At 41.0% G+C, this 23,557-nt stretch overlaps 1 protein-coding gene across 1 annotated transcript in view; it reads left to right on the forward strand.

Annotated features, from left to right (window-relative positions):
- REPS1 (RALBP1 associated Eps domain containing 1) overlaps window positions 1–23,557 on the forward strand; it is a 1,538,969-nt gene that overhangs the window by 377,060 nt on the left and 1,138,352 nt on the right. Inside the window, exon 2 of the mRNA XM_044068024.1 lies at window positions 9,178–9,301. Coding sequence (XP_043923959.1) covers window positions 9,178–9,301 — 124 coding nt within the window. The remainder of the gene's footprint in view (window positions 1–9,177; window positions 9,302–23,557) is intronic.

A 23,557-nucleotide genomic window follows, 5' to 3' on the forward strand; every position in this document is an offset into this window, starting at 1 on the left:
CCAACTGCTTGAGCACTTACCAAATATCCTAAGATTATAAACTTTACTAGTATTGGCACTAGTAAACTGCTTAAGCTTGTTCACCTGATTGCATGATATACAATGACCACAAGGGAAGGTTCCTAATAATTCATCACCTGTCATTGTAAGTTGTTTATATTTAGCCCCACCGCTTTCCTTGTGTTTGTAATGGGAAAATAATGATCCAAGGGTTCTACCCCTTCTATATGAAAATTGGCATCTAGTTCCTAAGACATTACGAAGGTAGTTGTTAGCTAATAGAATGTTCCAATTTGCATCCAAGATATCTAATGACCTGATGGTTCCTTCCAAATGTGGTTACAAATCTTAAAGTAGACTCCTGTGATGTTCGAATGTGCTTCCTTATATTGAAGCAGTGCCTCCCTATCCTGTTTGCCTGACCATGCACTGGCTGAAACGATATCAAACGGACGATATCCCCTTTCTAAAAATCTATTTTCCAAGTCTTTTTTTAGCATCTTGAAAATCAGATGCAGAAGAACTAATACGTTTTATTCTAAGAAATAGAGATTTAGGAATATTCCGGATGGTGTGGCGTGGATGCATACTAGACGCATGGAGTAATGTATTGTATTGTGGATATCTTCGATGAATTTTAGTATGATCGGGATTCCGATGTATAGTAACATCCAAAAAGTCAATATTATGAGTGTTGAATGTAACAGTAAACTCAATCCCCCAGATGTTACTATTGAGATATTCCACAAATTCATTTAGATATGTAGAGTCAGCACGCCACACCATCCAACAATCGTCCAGATATCAATTTCAACCAGATAGATGTTATGTAAGGGGTTGTATATCAGGCATTCCTCAAGGTAGGCCATAAATAGATCCGCATAGATGGGGGCAAAGGATGCCCCCATGGCCGTCCCTTGGAGTTGCCAATAGCACCCCCCTGAAAGTAAAAAGCATTTTTGCCAAGTACATGTTCGGTCATGCAAATAAGTGTGTTAAACCCAGGTGGGTACAGGTCCGCTCTTTCCAACCAATATTGTAGTGCCTGCAGGCCTGCCCTATGCGGAATGCTGGTGTAAAGGGACTTAACATCTAGTGTACACATGAGCCAATGAGGCTCCAGTTGTGTGTCTTGTATAATTTGTAAAAATTGCGTGGTGTCTTGTATTCTAGCTCTGACCCATTTGAGTAATGGTTTAAGTTGTTGAGTTAGGAGCACAGACAATGGTTCAGTAAGTGAACCGTTTCCTGACACTATTGGCCTGCCTGGTGGTCTAGTAATAGATTTATGTATTTTCAGAAGTAAATATAATATTTGCTTGGAAGGATCTGCTACTGTAAGATGTTGTGCAGTATTCCGAGTGATAATACCCTCCTCCACTGCTGTATTAAGAAAAGCATCAATTTCCATTTTGAAATTTGGTGTAGGATCAATTCCCATATACATGTAACATTTACTATTAGATAGTTGTCCGAGGCCCTCCTGAATATAATAATCCATATTTAATATAACAACTGCTCCTCCCTTATCTGCTGGGAGTATAGCAATGTTATGGTTATCTTTAAGTTCCTTGAGGGCTTCCTTCTCAGACAACTTAATATTCTCTTGTAGAATATGTGATTCAAAATGGGGAAAATGCAAGTCTCTGAGTACTGCTTGTTGAAATGTAGCAACATGTCTATTCATACGCGGTTGAAAAAGTGACTTCTGAAATCTAAATTCAGCAGATCTTTGAGTATTAGCTGTATTTTGTTCTGAAAAAAAATATTTTCAAGTTAAGACCACGACAAAAGTCCAAAACATCCAATGCAGTTTTATATTGATCACAAAAGAAACTGGGTACAAATCCCAATCCTTTATTAAGAAGATTCTGTTGGTCATCAGTTAGCACAGTGTCAGATAAATTCAAAACATTATACCTTATTTCTATTGTTTCAACAAAATTTGGATCAGTCCCTCCATTGATTCTGAATCTGTTCCGATTGGTGTGTTTACGACCCCCACAATATTTTCTGCCTCTCCTAAAGGGATATTAACATTAGTTTTTTTTCTTAATGGGTGAGTCAGATACAAGTACCCCCTCACTATCGGTATATGAGGACTCCTCTCCCGAAGTGCTGGTATAAGGCTTATCATTATGTTTCAGAATAGATCTCGGTCTTTTTCTGGTCCTACCCCTAGTGGTTCCAGGACCAGAATCCTGAAGTCTCACTGATCTCAGGGTTTCAAAGGGATGTCCTCTACTATAATCCATGACATCCCGATTAAATTTTTTAATTTTCCTATCCTTGGTTACTTGGTCATATGTAGTAAGTTCTTTGGACAGCTTGGTCAGCAAATTTTGGTAAATTGTTGTTGAACTGAATTTTTTACATTCAGTACTCAAGTTTTTAACTTCAGATATATTGATGTCTATAGCCCTTTCATAATAGGAAGTCAAAATCCTTACAAAGTTCATGGAGCCATTCTGTAATGCTTGGTTCCATTCAGTGGTCAACCTCTGTTCAGATCTGCTGACCATCGGTCGAAGCCTGATACGAAGGCCTCGAGGGGCCATATTTTTATGCAAATAGGCCCTAAATAACCTAAGATGCCATATGTTGGCTCTTAGTCCTTTAAGTCCCTTCTCCAAATTTTGAAAAGCTAGTTGACATCTATCAATTGTATTAATATTTTGCTGGCTATAGTTGTTGCTTGAGACTGTATCCACTCCAAATACTCTAATATCGTCTCGATCAGCACACAACCCCTCCAGAATATTGTCCAAATCCATCCTCAAGAAAGTTGTAAAATACAATATTAGCTGAACCTATTGTCCGAAACTCAATTTTGTGAAGAAATGTCAAATCCAAATTAGCATATATAATATAACCCAAGTAAACAAGGAAAAGGTAATGACCAAATAAAGATGATGTATAAAGTGCGAGTCTAGAGGCAGGGCCAGAAATAACTAGTGGCAAAAAAGCCTATAATATACAACTATTAAGAAAGATAAATAATAACTATTTCAAAGTGGATCTATTCAGTAAATAATAAACCAAACCAGCACTCCTAGATGTAGCATATACAATACACAGTCAGCTGTCCCCTTTCACATAAAAATAAGCAAAAATGTGTATCCATGGGGCATCCTTTCATGTGAGCATAACATCAGTATAAAAAACAGTAGTGGAATGCATTAATCCTTTAAAAGTCTGGATAAATAATGTCAGCACTTAATATCAAAAGCTAACCACAATCATCGAACAGTCACTAAGGATTCTATTCTAATATGCCTGTTGTGTAGTTAAATCAGATGTATTTATAACTACATAAATCACTAGCATACATCATAAATAATCATGACAAAGTTGTCTAGCCCTGTATAAATGCTTACTCGTGTTCATTAAGGTTGCCTCACAAATAAGCACACAATAAATGATATAATATGTGAAACTGTCAATATTACAACAGGCTATTCTGTTATGTTGACTATAATAGCATAATATTCAATTGACATGAAAGTCCCATTAGTATATTTGATAACCAAAAACATACATAAAAGTAGGATAATATTGTTACCTTCAATAATAAGGGCTTCCCAAAGTCAGTGACTTGCTGACAATTATGTTTCCCCTTGAATAATAGAGCCAATATCTCATAATTAACCAAATATATTATAGAAAGCAGTACCCCACCAATCATATCTGGAACTGCACCTAAATGATAAATACATGACTTGTTTCATTCACCAATTTTCAAAAGTATGTTCCTATATTTAAATAGAGTGAATCATACAATTAGAGTAGAAAACATTGCATACTGTATATACTTAAACACTTATCAGTAGAATGAAAACATAAGTATGTTATTTGGATACTGATCGCCACTCTGCCTAACTATAATCTATTCAGAGCCCCACATAACCCCACATATAGTTTAAATGAATCATAATGTTGTAATCTAAACCAAAGTTTAGGACAGAATATGAATAATAATCAAAAAAACCTACAAATGTCCATGTAAAAAGTCTGTAAACCCCATGAAAGTCCAAGATCCTAATGGATAATAAAAATAAATTCTAATAGGATGAAGAGCAATAAACGTCTTTCCCCAACAAACACAGGCCTTCGTTAATATTAACGTTAGGAGGTGCTTCTGAATTCAATGTAACAGTTCCAAATCGCAAATAAGTCCAACCAGTCTCTTAATACATCATAGCCATGTTCTCCGCCTTATATATCCATACGAAGTGGTTACCAGATGAACAATTTGTATTCTTCTATGATGGATGACTTAAAAAAAATACACAGTACCTGAAAATAAAGCTGCCCACACTCCATTGTTAAAGCAGACAAAGCAGCGTAATCCGCTCACATAAACAAACACAGACCTTCGTTAACGTTAGCGTTAGGAAGTACTTCTGAATTCCATGTAACAATTCCAAATCGCACGCAAGTCCAACCAGTCCCTTAATACATCATAGCCATGTTCGCCGCCTTATATATCCATACAAAGTAGTTACCAGTCAAAAATTTGTATTCTTCTATCATGGATGACTTGAAAAATACACAGTACCTGAAAATAAAGTTGCCCACACTCCGTTGTCAAAGCAGACAAAGCAGCGTAATCCACTCGCATATGTCCCACAAAGTTCAAAAAGATAAATATCTCCAAATATATCCAAGGTAATGGACAAAAAATAAGTAAACCAAAGCGACTGGTGTATGTAAAGTCCCAGGAAAGGAGTCCTCTCCTACCGATAGTTAGGACTGAAGGCCAACAGCGAGAACCAACCGAATAGAACCAAACACCACTCCTCGCCAGTACAGCATGTTGGCCAAACCAAAACGTAAAAAAACACTAGAGGCCAGCATAAACAGTCCAATATTTTATTGAGAGATTTACACAGATAAGTCACCAAACAGGACATACAAATGTCCAATGATTCTTCAAAAAATCCAAACCGGTTTCGGCAAAATTCCCTTGTTGTCATTGGCTGGTGTATGCTATAAATATTCATGATTTGGTTCTTATTTGATTCTTTACTTTTCACTGAAGAAGGCATTTTGCCGAAACCGGTTTGGATTTTTTGAAGAATAATTGGACATTTGTATGTCCTGTTTGGTGACTTATCTGTGTAAATCTCCCAATAAAATATTGGACTGTTTATGCTGGCCTCTAGTGTTTGTTACGTTTTGGTTTGGCCGAGCATGCCGTACTGGCGAGGCGTGGTGTTTGGTACTTTAGAGAATGCCAGTTACATTCTTTGAGGGATGAGATGAATGTGAGTGGGTTAAAGTTTAGTTTTTTACGTATTTGATGATAGATGACAGGTTTAGCTTGGTATAGGTATTTTTTTTTGAGTAGGAATGTTGGGGAGTGATCACTGAGGCTATCTGATAAGCAGCATGTTAAATATGACTGGGGGCTCTTACTGACTAGTATCCAATCCAGGGTAGTGTGCTTGCTGGAGTTATTATTTATCCTGGTTGGCGAATGGACTAGTTGGGTGAAGCCATGAAGGCTAACATGATGGGTTGGATGGTTGCCAGAACACAGGATTGCCAGTCAATATTGAAATAGCCTAAAATGATAGTTTCTTGGGGGAGATGGTGGGTAGACCAGCTGAGGAGGTTTTCTAGTAGAGGGATGTTTTGGCCAGGTGGGAAGTAGCATCCAATTATGTTGATGGTTTTGTTTTGGTTTATTTTGAGGTTGGTATATATTATTTCTTCATTGCCTATTTGTGGAGCTGATGATTTGAAGATCTGGATGTTTAGATGCTGTTTAAATATTATAGCTACACTGCCTCCTTACTTGTTTAGCCGGTCTATTCTTAATATGCCGTAACCTGTAGGGAGTATTTGCTCACTGGTAATGTGAGGTTTTAGCCAGGTTTCTGTCAGGATGACTATATCTGGGGAGTGCAAGTCTATGGTGGCATGGAGTTCATGGACTTTGTTGGATATACTTCTAATATTTAGGCTTAGTAGAAGGAAGTCACTTGGCTTTCTATTGGCTGTAATATGGGAGATGTTGTGGTTTCTAGTCTGATTATAAGGATTGGGGTTGGAGATGGTAGGGCCAGGGTTGGGGTGGATGTCTCCACTTAGGGCTAGTTTTGATATGCATGAGGTTATTAGTTTTCTCAGTTTTTGAATGTGTTTGTTTATAAGGGAAACTTTATGATTGTGCTCTGTGGGTAATGGGGTATGGTGGGAGGGTTACCATGTTAAGTTGTAGGGATGCTTTGTTTGAGTAATATAGTTGTAGAAAATGTGGGGGGTGCATAGGGATGGTTCTTGAGTTGGTGGGAAGGGAGCGGAGTGTGAGGGTGAGACATGAGTGGTGGTGCGAGTAGTAGTACAGTGGTAGTGGTTGAGTGGGGGAATGATGGAGCTTTGGTAGGATGTAAGATATGCAAGGAGAGTGCATGCAGTGAGTGTAGGTAAGGTGTGCTTGTACATGTTAGTTGAGGAGGTGTGATAGTAGTGGGAAGATGGAGGAGGTAGTGTTGGGTTAGTGCTGTGGTTGGCTATTGGAAAGATGGGAGGGGTTTGTGAGTGTAATAAAGGTGGGACCACTGGGGGCAGGAGGGAATAGGGGGCAGGATGGGGAGCGAAGCGAGTAGAGACCCTGTTAGTTGCTCTTATGAGAGGGCTGGAAACAATTGGGTAACAGTTAACTGATAAATGAACATATGATAGTGACAAGGGTGGTTGTAGTTTTAAAAATGGTGCCTGCCACAGGTAATATTTATTAACTTTGGGATTGTCTTAAGGTAATAAACAGGGAAGGGGGGAGAACAAGGGTGTGAGCAGGCAGTTCTTTGTAGTGCTGCTAATGAGCCAAAGCAAAGACAAGTTTGTGTTTAAGAAACAATCACAATTGACCAAGGACTGCTCTGAAACTGTAAGTCATTTCTCAACCATTTCTCAGGTGGAGAAACAGGATAACCTTGTATCAGTAGGCTACTGTGGTCTCAGTGTGCTGAGAATATGCTCCTTCACAATCTGCAGCATCACATCAATGAACTGGTGTAACATTCTTACCTAACATGTTGTCTAATAAACAATGAAAGTTTTTGTAGCAAGGATGTTTACTGCTCCCCAAACCTTTGTGTTTACTGGGACAGGCATTCCTTGCACCCCCTTTGATTCCATGTGAGGGCTGCACATGTCTTAGGATTTCTGTATGGTATCTGTGTCCACACAGGAGCAGAAGACAGCATCCTAGTCACGGAAATGAGGGTATTTAGCCACTGGTGGACCCTTCTGCAGTGCAGCAGGTGACAGAGTGTAACATCATAGACATTGGCTCTGAAAGTAACCACTAATGTACGCTGTTCAGCTGATGCTAACAACATAACATGAGTGACACAGCTGTATACCATATACTGCTTGTTTTCAGACTAGATTGCCATGACTCATTGGGCTAAATTCATATGTTTCTGAATTGCACCAAAATGTTTGGCATTTGCATGTACAGTGGCTTTCATTAGCTTGTTGATGCTAGTTAACATGGTCATCAGCATACGGTGTATATTGCAGTATTTGTCTAATAGAGCACTTGTCTCATTCACACTGTGCTATTTGTTTTTGATACCTCCCCCTTAATTTATAATGTTTTAGATCTCCTTTGTTGTTTAGATCAAAATAATCTTCTGGGGATTGAGTAGTGGTATCTGTGATTCACGTATGCAAGGTGAAAGTTTAACGGCTGAACTGCATTTGTTTGTAGTTTGTTTTTTCAAGAGGGTGTTTGTGGGTTTTGCTTGAACTGGGTTGCAGGTTCAAGAAGTCTCATTATGCAGAGCAGTAATGGTAGGTGTGAAGCGTCTGTGGTTCAGACATCAGACCCCATTCCATGGTGGAAAACTCACATTCTGAGGGTATACTCAGAAAATTGTTAAAAACTGTTGAGTTTCCTTTTGTTTGTTTCTGTTATACATACATGCTCATAAACTTTATCCATTTCTCTTCTCCCTGCACCAGAATATGTTCTTTAAAATCTCATTCTAGGCTTTTTATTTTGATTTGTTAAGCCTGCAGAGAAACAAGTACTGTATAAATTAATCTAGAAAAAAACGTGCTAGAAGACTGCTTGGGTTCAAATTATTATCTGAAGGTTTGCATTAGGAAACATGCCATTAAATGTATTAGTGCTCTTAATGTTCAGTCTTCACACTAAATTTGAGGGTCTTGTGAAAATGTTTTGATTTATAAAGGGTATAGGAGATTCATGACACCAAGTTGATTTTGCTGGAGTGGTGCCATTGGAATGTATGTACATTGGTTTCTCTGCCAGCATTTGAATTGGATGAATAACATATGCATAATCAAAGTAAATTAAATTAGTAATTTTGCCGGTGCAAATTTACTCCAAATGTCTTTTGTGAATAACACTGTGCCGATGATGGCTTGTACTCTGTATGTTGTAATGAGGGCATTTTTGTGGTGAGGTGAGCAGTATAGTACTTTATTGCATTTTCTTTTTTTTTTTCTCCCCATGGCTGCCAGCCATCAGCCTTCCCAGTAATTGATCAGACCATTTATTCCCAGTGAATGAAAGTTGGTTATGGGAGGCCATTATCTAGGCATTAACTATTAGTTATATATGACCTAGATCATTTACTTGCTCGTCCCAACTGGCAAAGTTGCTTGCAGTGTCCGGTACCTTGCATGTGCAGCCCTGAGTACTACGCGTGCTGTTTGGAGACGGTGTACGTTACGAGCCTTTCTTTACTGCATTACCCTGCATCTGCTCGATATTAGCACTTCAACGGACTGAGCTTTATTAGTGTTGGTCACTCACTGCTACCCTCCCCCTACCGCTATGTTTGAGACTATCCCTTTGCACCACAGAGACGGCTATTATCACAGTTGATGTTGACTTCAGGGCGATGCTTAATGTGTGGTATTCTTCATTGACTTTTCTATGTCACAGTAAGAGCATTTGTAATTATGCCAGTGAAGTACTGTGTAGAAGAAGACTGTTTGTTAATTCTGCTGCTTCTCAAAGTGCAAATGTATGCTTTTTTGTCAATTTTGTTGTGCTGACTTTAAAACTGTTTTTGACACACAGCACATATTGGCTTATGGGTCATAGAGGCTAGAGATGCATTACTTTAGAATGTAATCAGAAAAAGTAATTAGGTCACCTCATTACTTGATTTTTTTTTTTTGTTTATACAGATCATGGAACTGTGCGGTGCTACCCGCTTGGGACATTTTGGAAGAAGCCAGTTCTACATTGCCTTGAAACTTATAGCAGTGAACCAGTCTGGTCTTCCTGTACGAATGGACACATTAAGTACAGGTAATTCTAATCTTTTGTTATATGTGCACTTTAAAACAAATGCATGTATTACATACTAAAATTATTGTAGAACGTTATAAAAACAATTATAAGGAATATGTCATTTACTGCAGAGATTTTACCATTCTTATCCCAAACATTCCTCTTAAATTCTCATAGTGTCATAAATATTCTCCTTTGCTGAACTGGATTTGGAGACAGGTGGAAAAGAAGGTGGAGTTAGAGTTGCTCATGTCTTACATAGGCTTTTTTTATCCGTAGGTGAAATTTGAAAGCTGTCTGAAGTCTCTCTTGATTTCATGTGCTATCATGACATTACCTAGGACCATCTTCTTTCCTCATTGCTTTAAGATTTTTTTTTTATTTAAATCATTAGTTAACCCATTACTTTTATTTATTTAGCCTTTCTTACAGTTTGGGAGCATATTTAAGCACTTGCTGACATTTTTCTACAGATTTTCCTTTGGCAGCCCTTTACTAAAGCTGTCATCTCTGCTTGCATTCTTTTCATGGTACAATTCAAGGCTTCTAGTCTTCACACTTGGGCCTTGTGCAATCCTGTACTGGTACCTACTTGTGGCATCATTGTACCAGGCTTGGAAATGTACCTGGCACCGCATTCCGCAGGCCTGATTTCAAAGAGCACCGCCTGCATGGTACTGTTAAATATTCATGTCATGGCTTTGAAGCCCAGGATATTCTAGTAACGGTAAAATAAAATCCAAGGAATTTACATCTTTCAAAACTTTCACAAATATAGGGAGCACTGATGTCCATCCCCAGCCAACCAGAATAAACAGATTCTTACATCTGCAAGGATAAATATCTTTAAGAAAATGTTAGATGACAGGTGAGAGTATAGTTGGTGAGGAAGGACAGGAAACATTCTGAAGAGAAGAAAGCTACTGGCTATTGTGTGACACCTGTGTTAAAGTCGCACTTCAATTTGAGGGAAGGTGAGACTTCAGTGCTATGTGAAAGTTACCCTCCAAATCTCTTGATTTTGCAAAAAAAAAAAAAAAAAAAGTTATCCCAGAAACTTATGTGACATGACTTCTGGTGTGACATTAAAGAATTCTTCGAGTCATTTTTAGCTGGATAAAGAACAGGGAATGTCCAAATTCAGGCCATTGTATTTTTCCGAGGTAAGCACTGTGATACGATCATTAGGGGAGATTACCCAATTTAGCAGGTTTGTTGTGGGTGTGCTGCAGCCTGGATAGTTATCAGTATTATCAATTTAAAAGGTTGTCACTGGCATAGAAGAGATTAGGGACGAGGTACAACTGGGCTGTAGTATTATGCTGAAGTGCCATACATTTGAAAATGAAGCATTTAGAAAGATTTGCTGATGCTAGGTTTTGCTGAAATCCTTTAAAGGTCATGTACATTGAAAAATCTTACCTGGGCAAAGAGTTTCTTCCACACTGTCTTGGTAGGATTGCTGACAGTGGACCTGGTTTGTTAGTTTATTGTCACTTGTTTGCATTCATCTGTCTACATGTATGGAAATAGGTAAACAAAGACAAATGTGTGTATGTGTGTATATATCTATCTATCTATATATATATATATATATATATATATGTATATACACACACACATATATATATATATATATATATATACACACACACACACACACATACATATACATACACGCGCGTGTATATTTTATGTGGCTTACACAATTTACATACTTATATACATGTGTGTGCGAGGAAGAGAGAGCACTGAAACTGATGTACAGTAGGGTAAGAGAATAACTTAATTCCTGACACTGTTCTCTGATAATTGGAAACAGCACAGCCTCCGTGTGTGAATATACTGAAGTCCACTAAACTGGCCTAATAGACTGAATCTTAAGATCTGAAGTAGTTTGTGGTTAGGGATCTGTATCGGATCCGACACAGCCGCATATCCAGCATCTGATCTGAGCTCCAAGCTCCTCCCCTTACCCACAATGCCCCTGTCTCCTTTCTTCCTTCAGATCTCGTTTGCCGCTGAAACAGCTAGCATCATGGTCTGAGCTCTGAGTGTCTTTTGGGTAAGTGAGTTGCTTCCCTACCTGTGTTTGGTCATTGGTTAAAAAAAAAAAAAGTTTTTTCCCTTCTCGTCCTCTTCTAGTTTTTTTGTGTGTGTCTGTGTATTCTGCTACCCGGTTTGGGAGTATGTCCGATGCCCCAAAACCAGGGTTTAGGAAGTGCACATTGTGGACGTAAGCTCTCCCCAGCTGATGGCCACACACTGTGCGTGGTATGCCTGGGTGCTGCTCACCTGCTTTTACACCCTGCCCTATCTGTGCGGGGTTTAACCCACAGGCCCTTAAGGACAGGAGGGATAAGCTTATCCTAAAGGGATTGCTTCCCTCCTTGGGGAAGGCAGCCCCTGCACCTCTGGCTTCTACCACAGCTTCAGCTTCTTCTCCTTCCCAGGCCTCTGGGACTCAAACTCCTGCCAAGAGGTCCGGGGGAGGAGAGAGACAACATAAAAAAGATAGGCCAAAGAAGTGGTCGCTTGACCACTTGGTTCTGGCGGGACCTCTGCCGAAATCCAAGCCTCCCACCAGGCCAGGTTCTCCCTGCCTCCACTTTCCCAGGTTTTCCCCTGAGTTGGAGGAATCCCAGATCCAGTCTCCTGTTCAGGCCTCCCCCTCATTGGCACTCCCGGCCGGTGTCAGTGGCTGCCTCTTCCCATTCAACCTAGAGCCTAGCGAAGCAGAGATGGATAGGATGATGCGGAAGTTCATCTGAACCCAAATCCAGAAGGAAGTCTTGCCTGCCCCCTCTCCCTCCGGAGCCACTCGCAGTCCTTCTTTATTCCAATAACTCCTTCTCCGATCCAACCTTTGGTTTTGGAGCCTGTGCACTTTAGGACCTTCGGGGTGTCTGCACTGATGGTACCGTGTACCTCAACACTGGCCATTACATGAGTGTGTCGGATGTGACTGGATCGGATCCGAGCTGTCGGAGCCATAGCCTCTGTCTGACCCCTCGGATCAGACGCCGTAGCCTCGGCGTCTGATCTGAGGTTTTGCTGTTGGTTCTGAGTGCGCCGGAGCACAGTCTTCCCCTTGGGATCTCAACTCCTGGAGTCTCTGCTCTGACTCCTCCATTGGGTCAAAGGGAAACGGCTCGTACTGGCACTTCACAGGATGCCCGCTCCCCTTTGGCCTTTGATGTGGTGGAGAGGGTTCTCTCGAATTCGAGGCCTTTGACCATCTTATCCTTGGACTCCCACTGTTGTGGGTATGGCCACAACCATCCTGCCATTTCAGGGACAGCCTGTGCCCGGTTTGCCTCAGGAAGCTTCCCTGAGGGGAGCAGCAAGAGGTTTGCGAGTCCTCCCCAGAGAGTCCCATGGAGGAGGTTCCTTGCAAAGGACGTGTAAAAGGAGGCACCTGGACTCCCCTCTGGAGTCTCTTACTGAAGACATTGACTTGGAGGAAGGGGAAGGTTCCCCCTGATTACCCCCCGAGGATGTCTCCTTTGGCGACATCATGGAGCTCCTTTGTCAGAGGGGGGGAGGTCTGCCCAAAAACCAACTTCGGATGAGTCCGTGTTCCTCGAGGCATTCGGCACGGGCCCATCTACTTTCCGGGTGTCCTCTCTCATGGAACCAGACACCGTGGAACCGATCTCTAAGAGCCCTGATAAGGTCCTTGGTCCCCCGCCAGATAGGACTTGTTGGAATAAGGGGTCCCTGGTGGATGCTGTGGTGGTGGCAGTAGCCACAAAGAAAGAGCTCGCACAGGAGAGCTCTACCGTTCATCCTCCTGACTGGGAGTCGAGGACTATGGACCATCTAGGGAAGTGGGTGTATGCTTCAGCAACTTTTTCCATATGAGCGCTGCACTATATGGCACATGTTGTTCGGCTGCAGCGAGACTTAGTCAAGGAAGTTGTTGAGTCAGTCCCAGAGTCCATGTCCGCGGAGGGCAAGAAAGACGTTCTCTGCTCGGATGGCCACTCTCAAGGCAGTAGCTAATACATCTATGCATTTTCTCACCCATGCCAAGGGAGGCCGGTTCTTGCATTGCTATGAGGCACCACACCTGGCTCCGGCTTTGCCAATTCTCAGATCCCTTTAAGGCGTCATTTGCAAATGCCCCATGCGATGGTTCTTCCCTGTTTGGGAAGTCAGTTTGAGAGACCTTGGTCCAGAGTGAGAAGTGTCTGCCTTCAGGTTCCACTTCTCTGCCCCTCAAACATCCTTCTCTAGGAATCAGTGAGGGACGAAGATGTGGTTCTGGAAGTCTTTGGCATTTGCCTGGGGCAGTCAGGACTCATCAGAGGGAGTTATAGTAGACACCTTCCTAGAGGCAGAGGGAGTCTGAGAAACTTCGGGTCTCGAGAACCATTTTCGGACAGACCCACGCACCAGCCCTGAAGGGCTGCCTGACTGCTCATCTCTGGAGGCTGTCTGGGGTCGCCTATTGCTACACTCGGCAGGATGGGCATCCGTAACAACAGATCGTTGCGTGTTGCAAATTATATCCAGAGGTTATTCCATCCCATTCATCGAACCACCTCTCGCACCAAATCACCTCCCAGACCTTCCACCCATTTAAAGGGAGGAAGCAGTGCTAGAGCTAGACAAGCCGCTAAGAAAAAGAGTTATCCAACCCATTCCCCTAGACCAGTCCAGATCAGACATTTATTCCAGGTTCTTTTCAGTGAAAAAGAAAACGGGGGACCTAAGACCCATTCTGGATCTATCCACCTTGAGCCTGTCAGTAGCCAAGGTGAAATTCCAGATGGTCACTCTTCAGTACATCCTGCCCTACCTGCAGGTGAAAGATTGGATTTGCTCGATTGACCTGCAGTATGCTTGATTGGATGTGCTCGATTGACCTCCAGGACGCTTGCTATCATATCAAGATGGACAGGCGCTCTCGGAGGTTTCTCTCCTTCTGGCTGGGAGCCAATCATGATCTGTTCAGAGCCCTTCCATTTGGTCTCATCACAGCCCCCAAGATGTTCACCAAGGTGATGGTAGTAGCGGCTCACCTGAAGCTTCAGGGCATTCAGGTCTTCCCTTACCTGGACGATTGGCTTTTCGCTGCCCCCACCAAACATCTGTTATGGCAAGCCAGGGATGATTTTCTCTTACTAACGAAAAGACTGGGCATCACCATTATTCTCAGTAAGTCGTCACTGGCCCCTGTTCTGATCCTAGACTTCATTGGGGCTTGGTTGGACACTATCCAAATGAAAGTTTTCCTCACCCCAGACAGGGTACACAGTCTAAAGTTACACATGTACGTCCTTCAAGCCCAGGTTCCGACAACAGAGAGAGTTCTGAGGACGTTGGGATCTATGGCAGCCATGATCAACCTATTTCCCCTCGCACGACTTCACATCCGGATTCTTCAGTGGACTCTTGGCAGTCTAGTGGTCTCTCTTAGCTCTACCATGGACTCATCCAGTCCGTATTTCTCAAGTATGCAGGGACTCTCTTCGGTGGTGGATTCATTCCCCAGACCTTCTCAAGGAACGTCCCTTTCTTCCGTCCTTTCCCAAAACCAGCAGTGATCACGGATGCCTCCCAGCTAAGGTAGAGGGGGCATTGCTCGGGAAGGACAGTCCAAGGCACATGGTCCTTATCTGAGACCAGTTTGCATATCAAAGTCCTGGAGATGAGGGCAGTTCTTGCGTTGCAGGCCCTTCATGCCCATCTTCTTCTAGGGATGATTGCGATTCAGACAGACAGCATGTTGGTATCTGGTATATCCACAAACAAGGAGGAACCAGATCTTACCCCCTTTGTCGCAAAGCCATGAGAGAGTGGGAATGGGCTATCTACACCAGCCATTTTCTGGTGGCAACGCACATCCCGGGACGGTCCAACATTCTAGCGGACAGGCTGAGCAGATCTTTCTTGATGCCTTACGAGTGGTGTCTGAATCCTTCAGTGGTGTGTGTGTGTATGTATGTGTGTATATATATATATATATATATATATATATATATATATATATATATATATATATATATACATATATATATATATATATATATATACACACATATATATATATATATATACATATATATATATATATATATACACATATATATATATATATATACATATATATATATATATACACATATATATACATATATATATATATCTATATATACATATATATATATATACATATAAATATATATATATATATACATATATATATGTATATATATATATATATATATATATATATATATATATATATATATATATATATATATATATATATATATATATATATATATATATATATATATATATATATATATATACATATATATATATATATATATACACATATATATATATATATATACATACATATATATATGTGTGTGTATCTCTCTCTCTCTCTGTGTGTGTATATATATATATATATATATATATATTTTTTTTTTATATTGTCTGAAGAAGCTATTTTTATCCCAAAACCGCTTACTGTAATAAATACATTTTCAATGGTAACTGGAGATTCTTTGAGTCCTTAGCACACAAAATATGTAGTCATGCTTCAGTGGCTTGGATTTCTTATTTTACATTATATATTTCTTTTGTTATCCACTGCTGCGGGAAGTGTTGCTTTGTGTTTGGACATGCACATACATACATATGAGCTTTTTTATGATCCTTCCAAAAAAAACATCACATTTGTTCTGCTGTTAAGTTATTCTAATCGTGCTGTATTTTCTAATTCTAATTGTAGTTCTTATTTTCACAATTAAGTCTTTCTTTAAAATGCAGTGTGTACCTTATAGATTTCTGAGAATTAATACTGCTAGGTGTTTGTCAGCAACAGTTTTGGTGTAGCTTTTGTGGTATCTAGGCTTTAATAAACAAATCCCATCTATATGTTCAGTATGTTAGCTTTCCTGGGTCATTTCTGTTATCTGGAATAGTTTAATTTTAAGCAACATCATAAATATGCTTTTGTGTGTACAGTGACCATGTTAAATATACACTAATCAAAATAAAGTAAGTCAGTGCTGTAGACGAGCACTGTTTAAAAAAAAAATTAGAATTTTTTTACCCCCATAGCGTAGCATGAATAAATATGAACATTTCTTTTTTAAAAAGCCATACATTTCTGAAGCCTTTTCTATTCATTTTTTTTGGGGGGGAGGGGTACCTACCCTTTTTCATCATCAATAGCAACAGTTTTTGTGTAACATTTTCTCTTAGTAACACTGGTTACTACATTTAGTACTCTTAATAATATTTTTGTATGTAGTGTCTTTTAAGATGTAGTAATATGTAAGTGTTGTCCAACAGAGGGTCCAAGGATACCCTGCTGGACTTTACTTCCTTAAGGAGCCCCTTCGTAGCTTTGTTATGAATGTGTACCTGACTTTGTAAATGGGTCCAGGCTGAACAGAAATTTTGTGCTGCTCTCCACTAGCCTGGTTCAGCTGAGAAGGCAGAGGTCTCCTTAACCTTGTCTGTTGCTGTGGTATTGTTTAGGATGAATTAAAATTTACAGCGAGTCTGCATTTGGTTTTAATTCTTTGAACTTGGGTAGGTGAAAATGTTGATTTTACAGTGTTTTAGTCAGTCACTTCTTTCTTTTGTAGTCTGTCTTATTCCTGTGTAGAGTCATATTTATTTATTTGTTTTTGTTGACCGGGAAAGTCTGACTGGGTGGGAAAGCCCATCTTCAGCAGAGGCCCGGTGAGAAAAGCTCCACAAAATCAATATCGTTGCATAGATTTATATCGTAAAGTACTGGAATGTTTCACACAGAGATAATATTTACAAAAGTTGCACGTAGTCTTGCACATAGGTCTGATGTCAGACGTACAGCCTGAGGAAAAAAGTGCATCTAAGCTGTAATAGGCTGGCCATATGTTTAGTATCCTTGCAGTAATGCAAACTGATGGGATGTATCTTGCAACAGCAAACCTCACCCAAGGAACAACTTCTCCAAGGCCTCCACAGCCAAGCAATGATTTAATCTGGAGACCCTTGTTCAGGTGGGATGACCATCCTTTTTGCACCGTGTTGAAGTCAAGGTGAACTTCATTACACCCTAGCAATGCATCTCTTTTCAAAACCTGTTATGGGTGGGCTTGGCCATGTGGAAAAAAGCCCTGATTATGGCCCATGTGACCCATGTTCGGATGGAGGGACAGATGAGGAAAATGAGCTTGAGTGGCTACACCAGCTCATTTATAAGGGGCAGAGGGGCTGCTAGGACCATAGTACTGGCAACACCTAGCATTGGCAGACTATGCTGGTTAAAACTGCATCAGGCAAGGACCTTTCTAGTGTACCAAAAAAAATAGATGTGTGTTGCACCTCCTCTCAGTAGTTGGGCAACTATGCTGAATCAGACAGCTGCTTACAATCCTCATTGGTAGGGGAAATGTGTGGCCTGAAAGTGCTTTAGAGTCAGGAATGAATAGGCCAAAAGGCGCTCTCCTAGCTCAGGGATACATGGCTCACACCTCTGGTAGAACAAATGAACGAAATGTTTGCAGGTAGTGCATTGACTGGGCAAGGATCTTATGGAGGTGGGAAGCAGAAAGAGAAGACACACTAGCAAGTTTGTGAGAATGGAACACCACTACAGGACCTGCTGATAAAGTCAAACACCAAATGGGGATCTACGAGCAGGTGTTCTCTAAAGCCAGTGACACCTCCAATATCCACATCAGGCCTGCAAATGGTTCCATGAAGATTGTAACAGACATCAATGCGAACAAATGCATCTTGGCCCAAGACTAGACCCTGCAGTCTCTATCTATTGGCAGCCCAAATCCATGACTTCTGTCCTCTGCAAGGGTAAGACCAACTGACAATGAAGTATGTCTAACTTCTTGATTAAAAAAAACTTCCGTGCCGAGAACAGGTACAACTTCTTACAGTTCATTCTCGCCATCCAAGGTAGCATCCACAAGAAAGCCACCTCAAACAGTCAGTCATCCGGGTACCGAAAAACCAAGAGATCTTTCACTTGTAACGCTATAACTATTGCACCCATCACCTTGAAGATTATGGGCAGTGCGAAAAGCACAAATGGGAACACTAAGTATGTATCAAGACAAACATTCACCCAGACTGAACTTGAAGAATCTCCTGTGCCAGCCCCCAGCACTGTTATGTCCATTGACACTACCTAGGTGTGCCGTGGCAGCAGAAGTGTGATCCTGTACAGGGCAGTTCTCCAAAATAAAGAGCATTGAATCTGGTGGTCGAAGAGTTTGAGATCCAGAATGTGAAAAATCACCTGTCACCTCTGTGATGAAATAAAACCTCAAACTCTCCAAAATGGGATCAGCATCCGCAGCTCCTTTGAAAAGTGCATTCTGGGCTTTTTCAGAAAGATTTACTGAGCTCTTTCTGGGGGAGGACCAGTCTTCTCCACTGTGCAGCTGACCATGATATCATCTAGAACTTCTCTGGTCCTTCGTGATCATTTTCATAGCTGAGATGAACTCTGAGAACAGTTCCACTCACAAACCATGACTACAATGGGAAGAATGGCTTTGATATATACCTGTGGCTTAGGGCATCTACAAACCTTCCCATCTCTGTAAGGTTCACGTGTGACAAGCCTGGGGTGAATTCTCAGTTTTACATCCATTGCTCCAAATTGCATTCGAATAGGCTAATGGAAGAGCTCTGTTGCACAGGAATGAGTAGTCTGATCCAGAGAAGGCATAATATCTGAGATGCATACATTTCCCTCCAACATGTATTGTTCATGTCACAGACAAAGCTTAGATCCTTATATCATGTAATTCTAGTACTTTTTATTTTGTGAATGTGTAACTAATCCATCAGGGCTGGATCAGAGAATGCTTTGTATGTTAGACAGATTGCCCATCAGCAGTCTGCAGAAGACTGAGTACAGGGCCAGGGCTATGACGTGTTCGGCACAGGACATATTTATACCCTGTATTCTTTTAGTGAGGAATCTGTGGCTTCTCCAACTGTTGCAAATGGCTGATCAGGTACATGCCGAAGGGTGCATTGTACTTGATTATTGGTCTGAGGGATGAGTGTAGTGGGACTGATCTCCTTAGATCTGGATTCCATGCCCTTACTTGTAAGTTGCACCATGTAGAAGGATTTTTCTCACTTCCATGGACACAGCCTGAGTTCCCAAGTCCCTTACCCCTGAGTCTACTTTTAGGGGAGTGTTATTAATATTGCAATTTGCGGGGATGGTCATGTTCCCAAGAAGTAATAATTATGCTTTTTTCTGCATTGAGGTTTAGGCCATGGTTCTGGCACCTGTTACTCGTCTGCGCCAGACTTTTCTGGAGGATATCTAAATCTTTGAGGGATTTGGTAATTGCATCCAGCTCAGTTATCAGCAAACGTGGTCAACCAAAGGCTGTTTACATTTGCCTTGACTTTAGAGAAGTGTATTCCAAAGGGTTCAGACATTTTCAGGGAAGTTAGCTAGGCTTAAAATGGCCCACTTGGGCAGCTAGCCTAGTACTTTGCTATGACTCTCTGAACCAAACAGGAGAGGTCCCAGTACTGAGCCATGTGGGGCACCACTAGTAACAGGCCTCTTGTTGGAGGTGCATTCCCCCACTCAACTTAATGTGTCTTGTCTTTGAGCCATTTCGCTAACCATCAGGTGACATAAAGGTTTAAGCCTAAATCTGAGATTTTGTCTATATCATCTGTATGAGGTATTGTCAAATGTGAGGAAGCAGCCAAGGGTAAACGACAACTTTAATCCAAATTAAGGGCTTCGTCCCAACAATTGTGTTCAAGGACTTCTTCAGAACTAACAAACATTGTAAATCCTCACAATATACCACAAATTCAGTTGAATAATAAGCCGATGCTAAAGTTAAATACTAATAAGAACAGTAAAACTTTAGCCCTCTATATGCCTAAGCTTTAGTATACAGTTAATACTCACATAGTCATTCAGCCCTTGGTCAATAAAAGCATTCAGGTGTAATTGCCACTTCAACTCACATAATTCAAAATGCTCAGGTAAAATCCTTCCTTGAACATCTGGAATAAGCTGTTGTATAACAGAAAAAACAAAATTGTGATCTGTAAATTCCACCACTTTTGCACAGGGCATTAGTCAGTTTTCCTTTTTTGATACCCAACAAATGTTCATACATCATTTCACGCAAGCGCCTAGATGTCTTGCCAGTGTAAAAGGCAGGGCATTGTAAGCACTTGGCCAAATAGACCACATTCTTAGACTGACAATTTATAATGCTCATGTGCACAAAAATACAAATCTCCTAATTTAAACTTTTTCTCAGTTGGGATGATGTAACAACATTATTTGCACATCCTGCATTTAAAATTAGCTGGTGGTTTTTTAAAGAATCTATTATTTGCCCTACTGTTTTCTAACATATTCTTGAAGGACTGGTCCCTTTTAAAGACTGTAACATGCTTATCACCCAATGTCTCCTTAACTGACTGATCAAGGACAAATAAGTTCCAATTTTTGTTTAATACTTTAACAATTGACAAACTGTCTGAAAACTGTAATAAATGAGTATCTCACTTATTCATTCTTTTTCTCATTAACTTCATTGTTTGTATAGTGAAAGTTTTCACCGTTAATATTAATGTTGTTTGTCCCAGTGTGTTGGCTTAAAATAGACTTGAATAAACCATTTTGCCTTTTAAAAATAACCTAATCACGGACGTTACCTAACAGTGTTAGGATAACCTCTTTTCTTAAACATGTCAAGCATAAAATCTATTTCAGTTAAAAAAAAAAAATCCGCTTTGAGAAACCATCCTGTCCACTGAAAAACCACATGGCTAAGACTGTTGCAGCAGTAATCAACCTTATGAGTATAGTACTGTTGTGTAAGTAAACTTACCACAATTGTTGATTGTCGAAATGATCACTGCTGCAGTAGCCATGCCCCCCCTCCCTACATCCCCCTTACTTTTTGGTGTGGTGTTTTTGCCAGAGTATGGTTTTGTGTTTTCTTTCCTAACGTTGCCCTTTCAGGGCTCAGCCTCTCTCACTGTGTTGGCAGTAAAAGCTGTGAAGGGCTTGGTTGCTAGACTTGTTTTTTAGTCAGCTCAGCTTGAGCTGCCAAGCAGTTTGAGCATGTGGAAGGTGCCCAAAGCTTTTGAAGCTGGCTGTCTATTATATCTATGGCAGGCTATAACCCATATAGCCAAGTCTACCTCATCAGTGATCATTCGAACATCTACTATTATAGTAAGTTACTTAACCAACTGTACTGTCTTCAGGTTCTCTCTTGTATGCTAGGATGCTGTTGAATTCCCCTTCATTACACATTCTTCCACAGTCAAGACATTACTGCTTGGGTGTTTTCTCATGTGGTCAGACAACCAAAACAAGCAAAGTTGAAGGAGATGAGTCATAAACTTCACTCCATGGGGAAGTGTTCATTTACCAATAGGTTGCATGAGTAGGGTATCAGTTTCTTAGGTATTCACTTTTTCAGTGAGTTGAACTACTTGAAAGGATCCTCTGAGTCGCATATTCAGTCTTTTTCTAGAGCTGTGAATCCCAAGGCTGTACTTGGTCTGATACATTTGGAAGTGGTTTACTGAAGACTGCCACTTACAAAAATGGTAGTCTCCTTTCCTCTTAGTTCAGAAAAGCAAAGGGTGGTGTCTGTGTATGGGGTGGTAACAACTCCTGTGGTGTGGGAAGTTGTATGTGTTTCTGCTGCAAACCAGTTCTACATCTCATCGCAAAGTTCATTGAAGAAATGGCAGCACTTTATTCTTTTTATCCTTTTGTAATCAGGAAGGGCATAGTTTCAGATACTAAAAGCCTTTAGAAGTACAGTAAGTTTTCATGGTTCAAGTCAAGGTGTTGATATCCTTCCATATTACTGTTGCAGTATTCTTTAACAAAGTGATCTCCTACCAAGGATAGCCCAATGTCCAGCCAGTATATCAAAGCTTTTAGTACTTATAGGCAGTGTATGTTACTCTTGTGCGCCCTGCATAAGGCATAGGGCATAAAGGTGATGTACGGATGCACACGCACAGAACTTCTTTGCCGTCAGTCTGAACACCATCATTGAACATTGGTCTGAACACCATTCTGCTATGCTGGTTATCAAGCCATGTTTCAGATGAGTGCCCATTTGGGGTTTCTCCTTATTTTCCTTTCTTATTAAAATGCTGGTTTGGGCTCCTGTCATCCAGAAAGGGCAAATGTCACTGTCTGTGTGTGTGTGTCTGTGTGTGTGTGTCTGTGTGTGTGTGTCTGTGTGTGTGTGTCTGTGTGTGTGTGTCTGTGTGTGTGTGTCTGTGTCTGTGTGTGTCTGTGTCTGTGTGTGTCTGTGTCTGTGTGTGTGTGTCTGTGTGTGTGTGTGTCTGTGTGTCTGTGTGTGTCTGTGTGTGTCTGTGTGTGTCTGTGTGTGTCTGTGTGTGTCTGTGTGTGTCTGTGTGTGTCTGTGTGTGTCTGTGTGTGTCTGTGTGTGTCTGTGTGTGTCTGTGTCTGTCTGTGTCTGTCTGTGTCTGTCTGTGTGTCTGTGTCTGTCTGTGTCTGTCTGTGTCTGTCTGTGTCTGTCTGTGTCTGTCTGTGTCTGTCTGTGTCTGTCTGTGTGTGCGTGCGTGTGTCTGTCTGTGACTGTCTGTCCATAAACAAACGTCAAAACCAGTCTCTCTTTTGAGTGCTTCCTGTGAACATATGCAGTGTTCTATCTGCCAGGCTTTTGTCCCTAAGATTCTACATGGTTTTCCCTCTTTGTTTATTTACCTTGAAAACCATGGTCTTATGTTTTTGACTCGATGCTATGGCAGAGTCAAAAGGCCAAGAAACTTAGATGTTAATTATGTTTCACTGCTGCAGTCATTACACTTGGGTTATCCTGCCATCAGGTGGTCCCGCAGTCGGCCAGAGTTCCAAAGTCTTGGTCCGGCGTCAGTTGCTGTCGCTTCCTCCCTGACGTCAGTGCGCCAGGGGTATATAAGATGCAGCCGACGCCATTTTCTTCAGTCTTTCTTGCCTCGTGGTGACCGAAGCAAAAGCAGTTCGCAAGTGCTGGTCGGCTGACTCCTGAGATTTCAAATTCGAATTTCTGAACCGAAGTCTTCAATAAAGCTAAGTACCCCATTGGGGAAACTTTTTCTTGCCTCAGACCGATGTCAGTAAAAGTTAATAATTGTATTTCTTGTGGGAAGCAAATACCTCATAAGGATTTTCATTCTTACTGTATTCCATGCCTAGGCCCAGACCACAACGTCACTAGTTGTCAGTTTTGTGCTAGATTTAACAAACGCACTATTAAACGT

Source organism: Protopterus annectens, chromosome 1.part0, assembly GCF_019279795.1.
Source record: "Protopterus annectens isolate FY-2018-M chromosome 1.part0, PAN1.0, whole genome shotgun sequence".
Classification (NCBI taxonomy): domain Eukaryota; kingdom Metazoa; phylum Chordata; order Ceratodontiformes; family Protopteridae; genus Protopterus; species Protopterus annectens.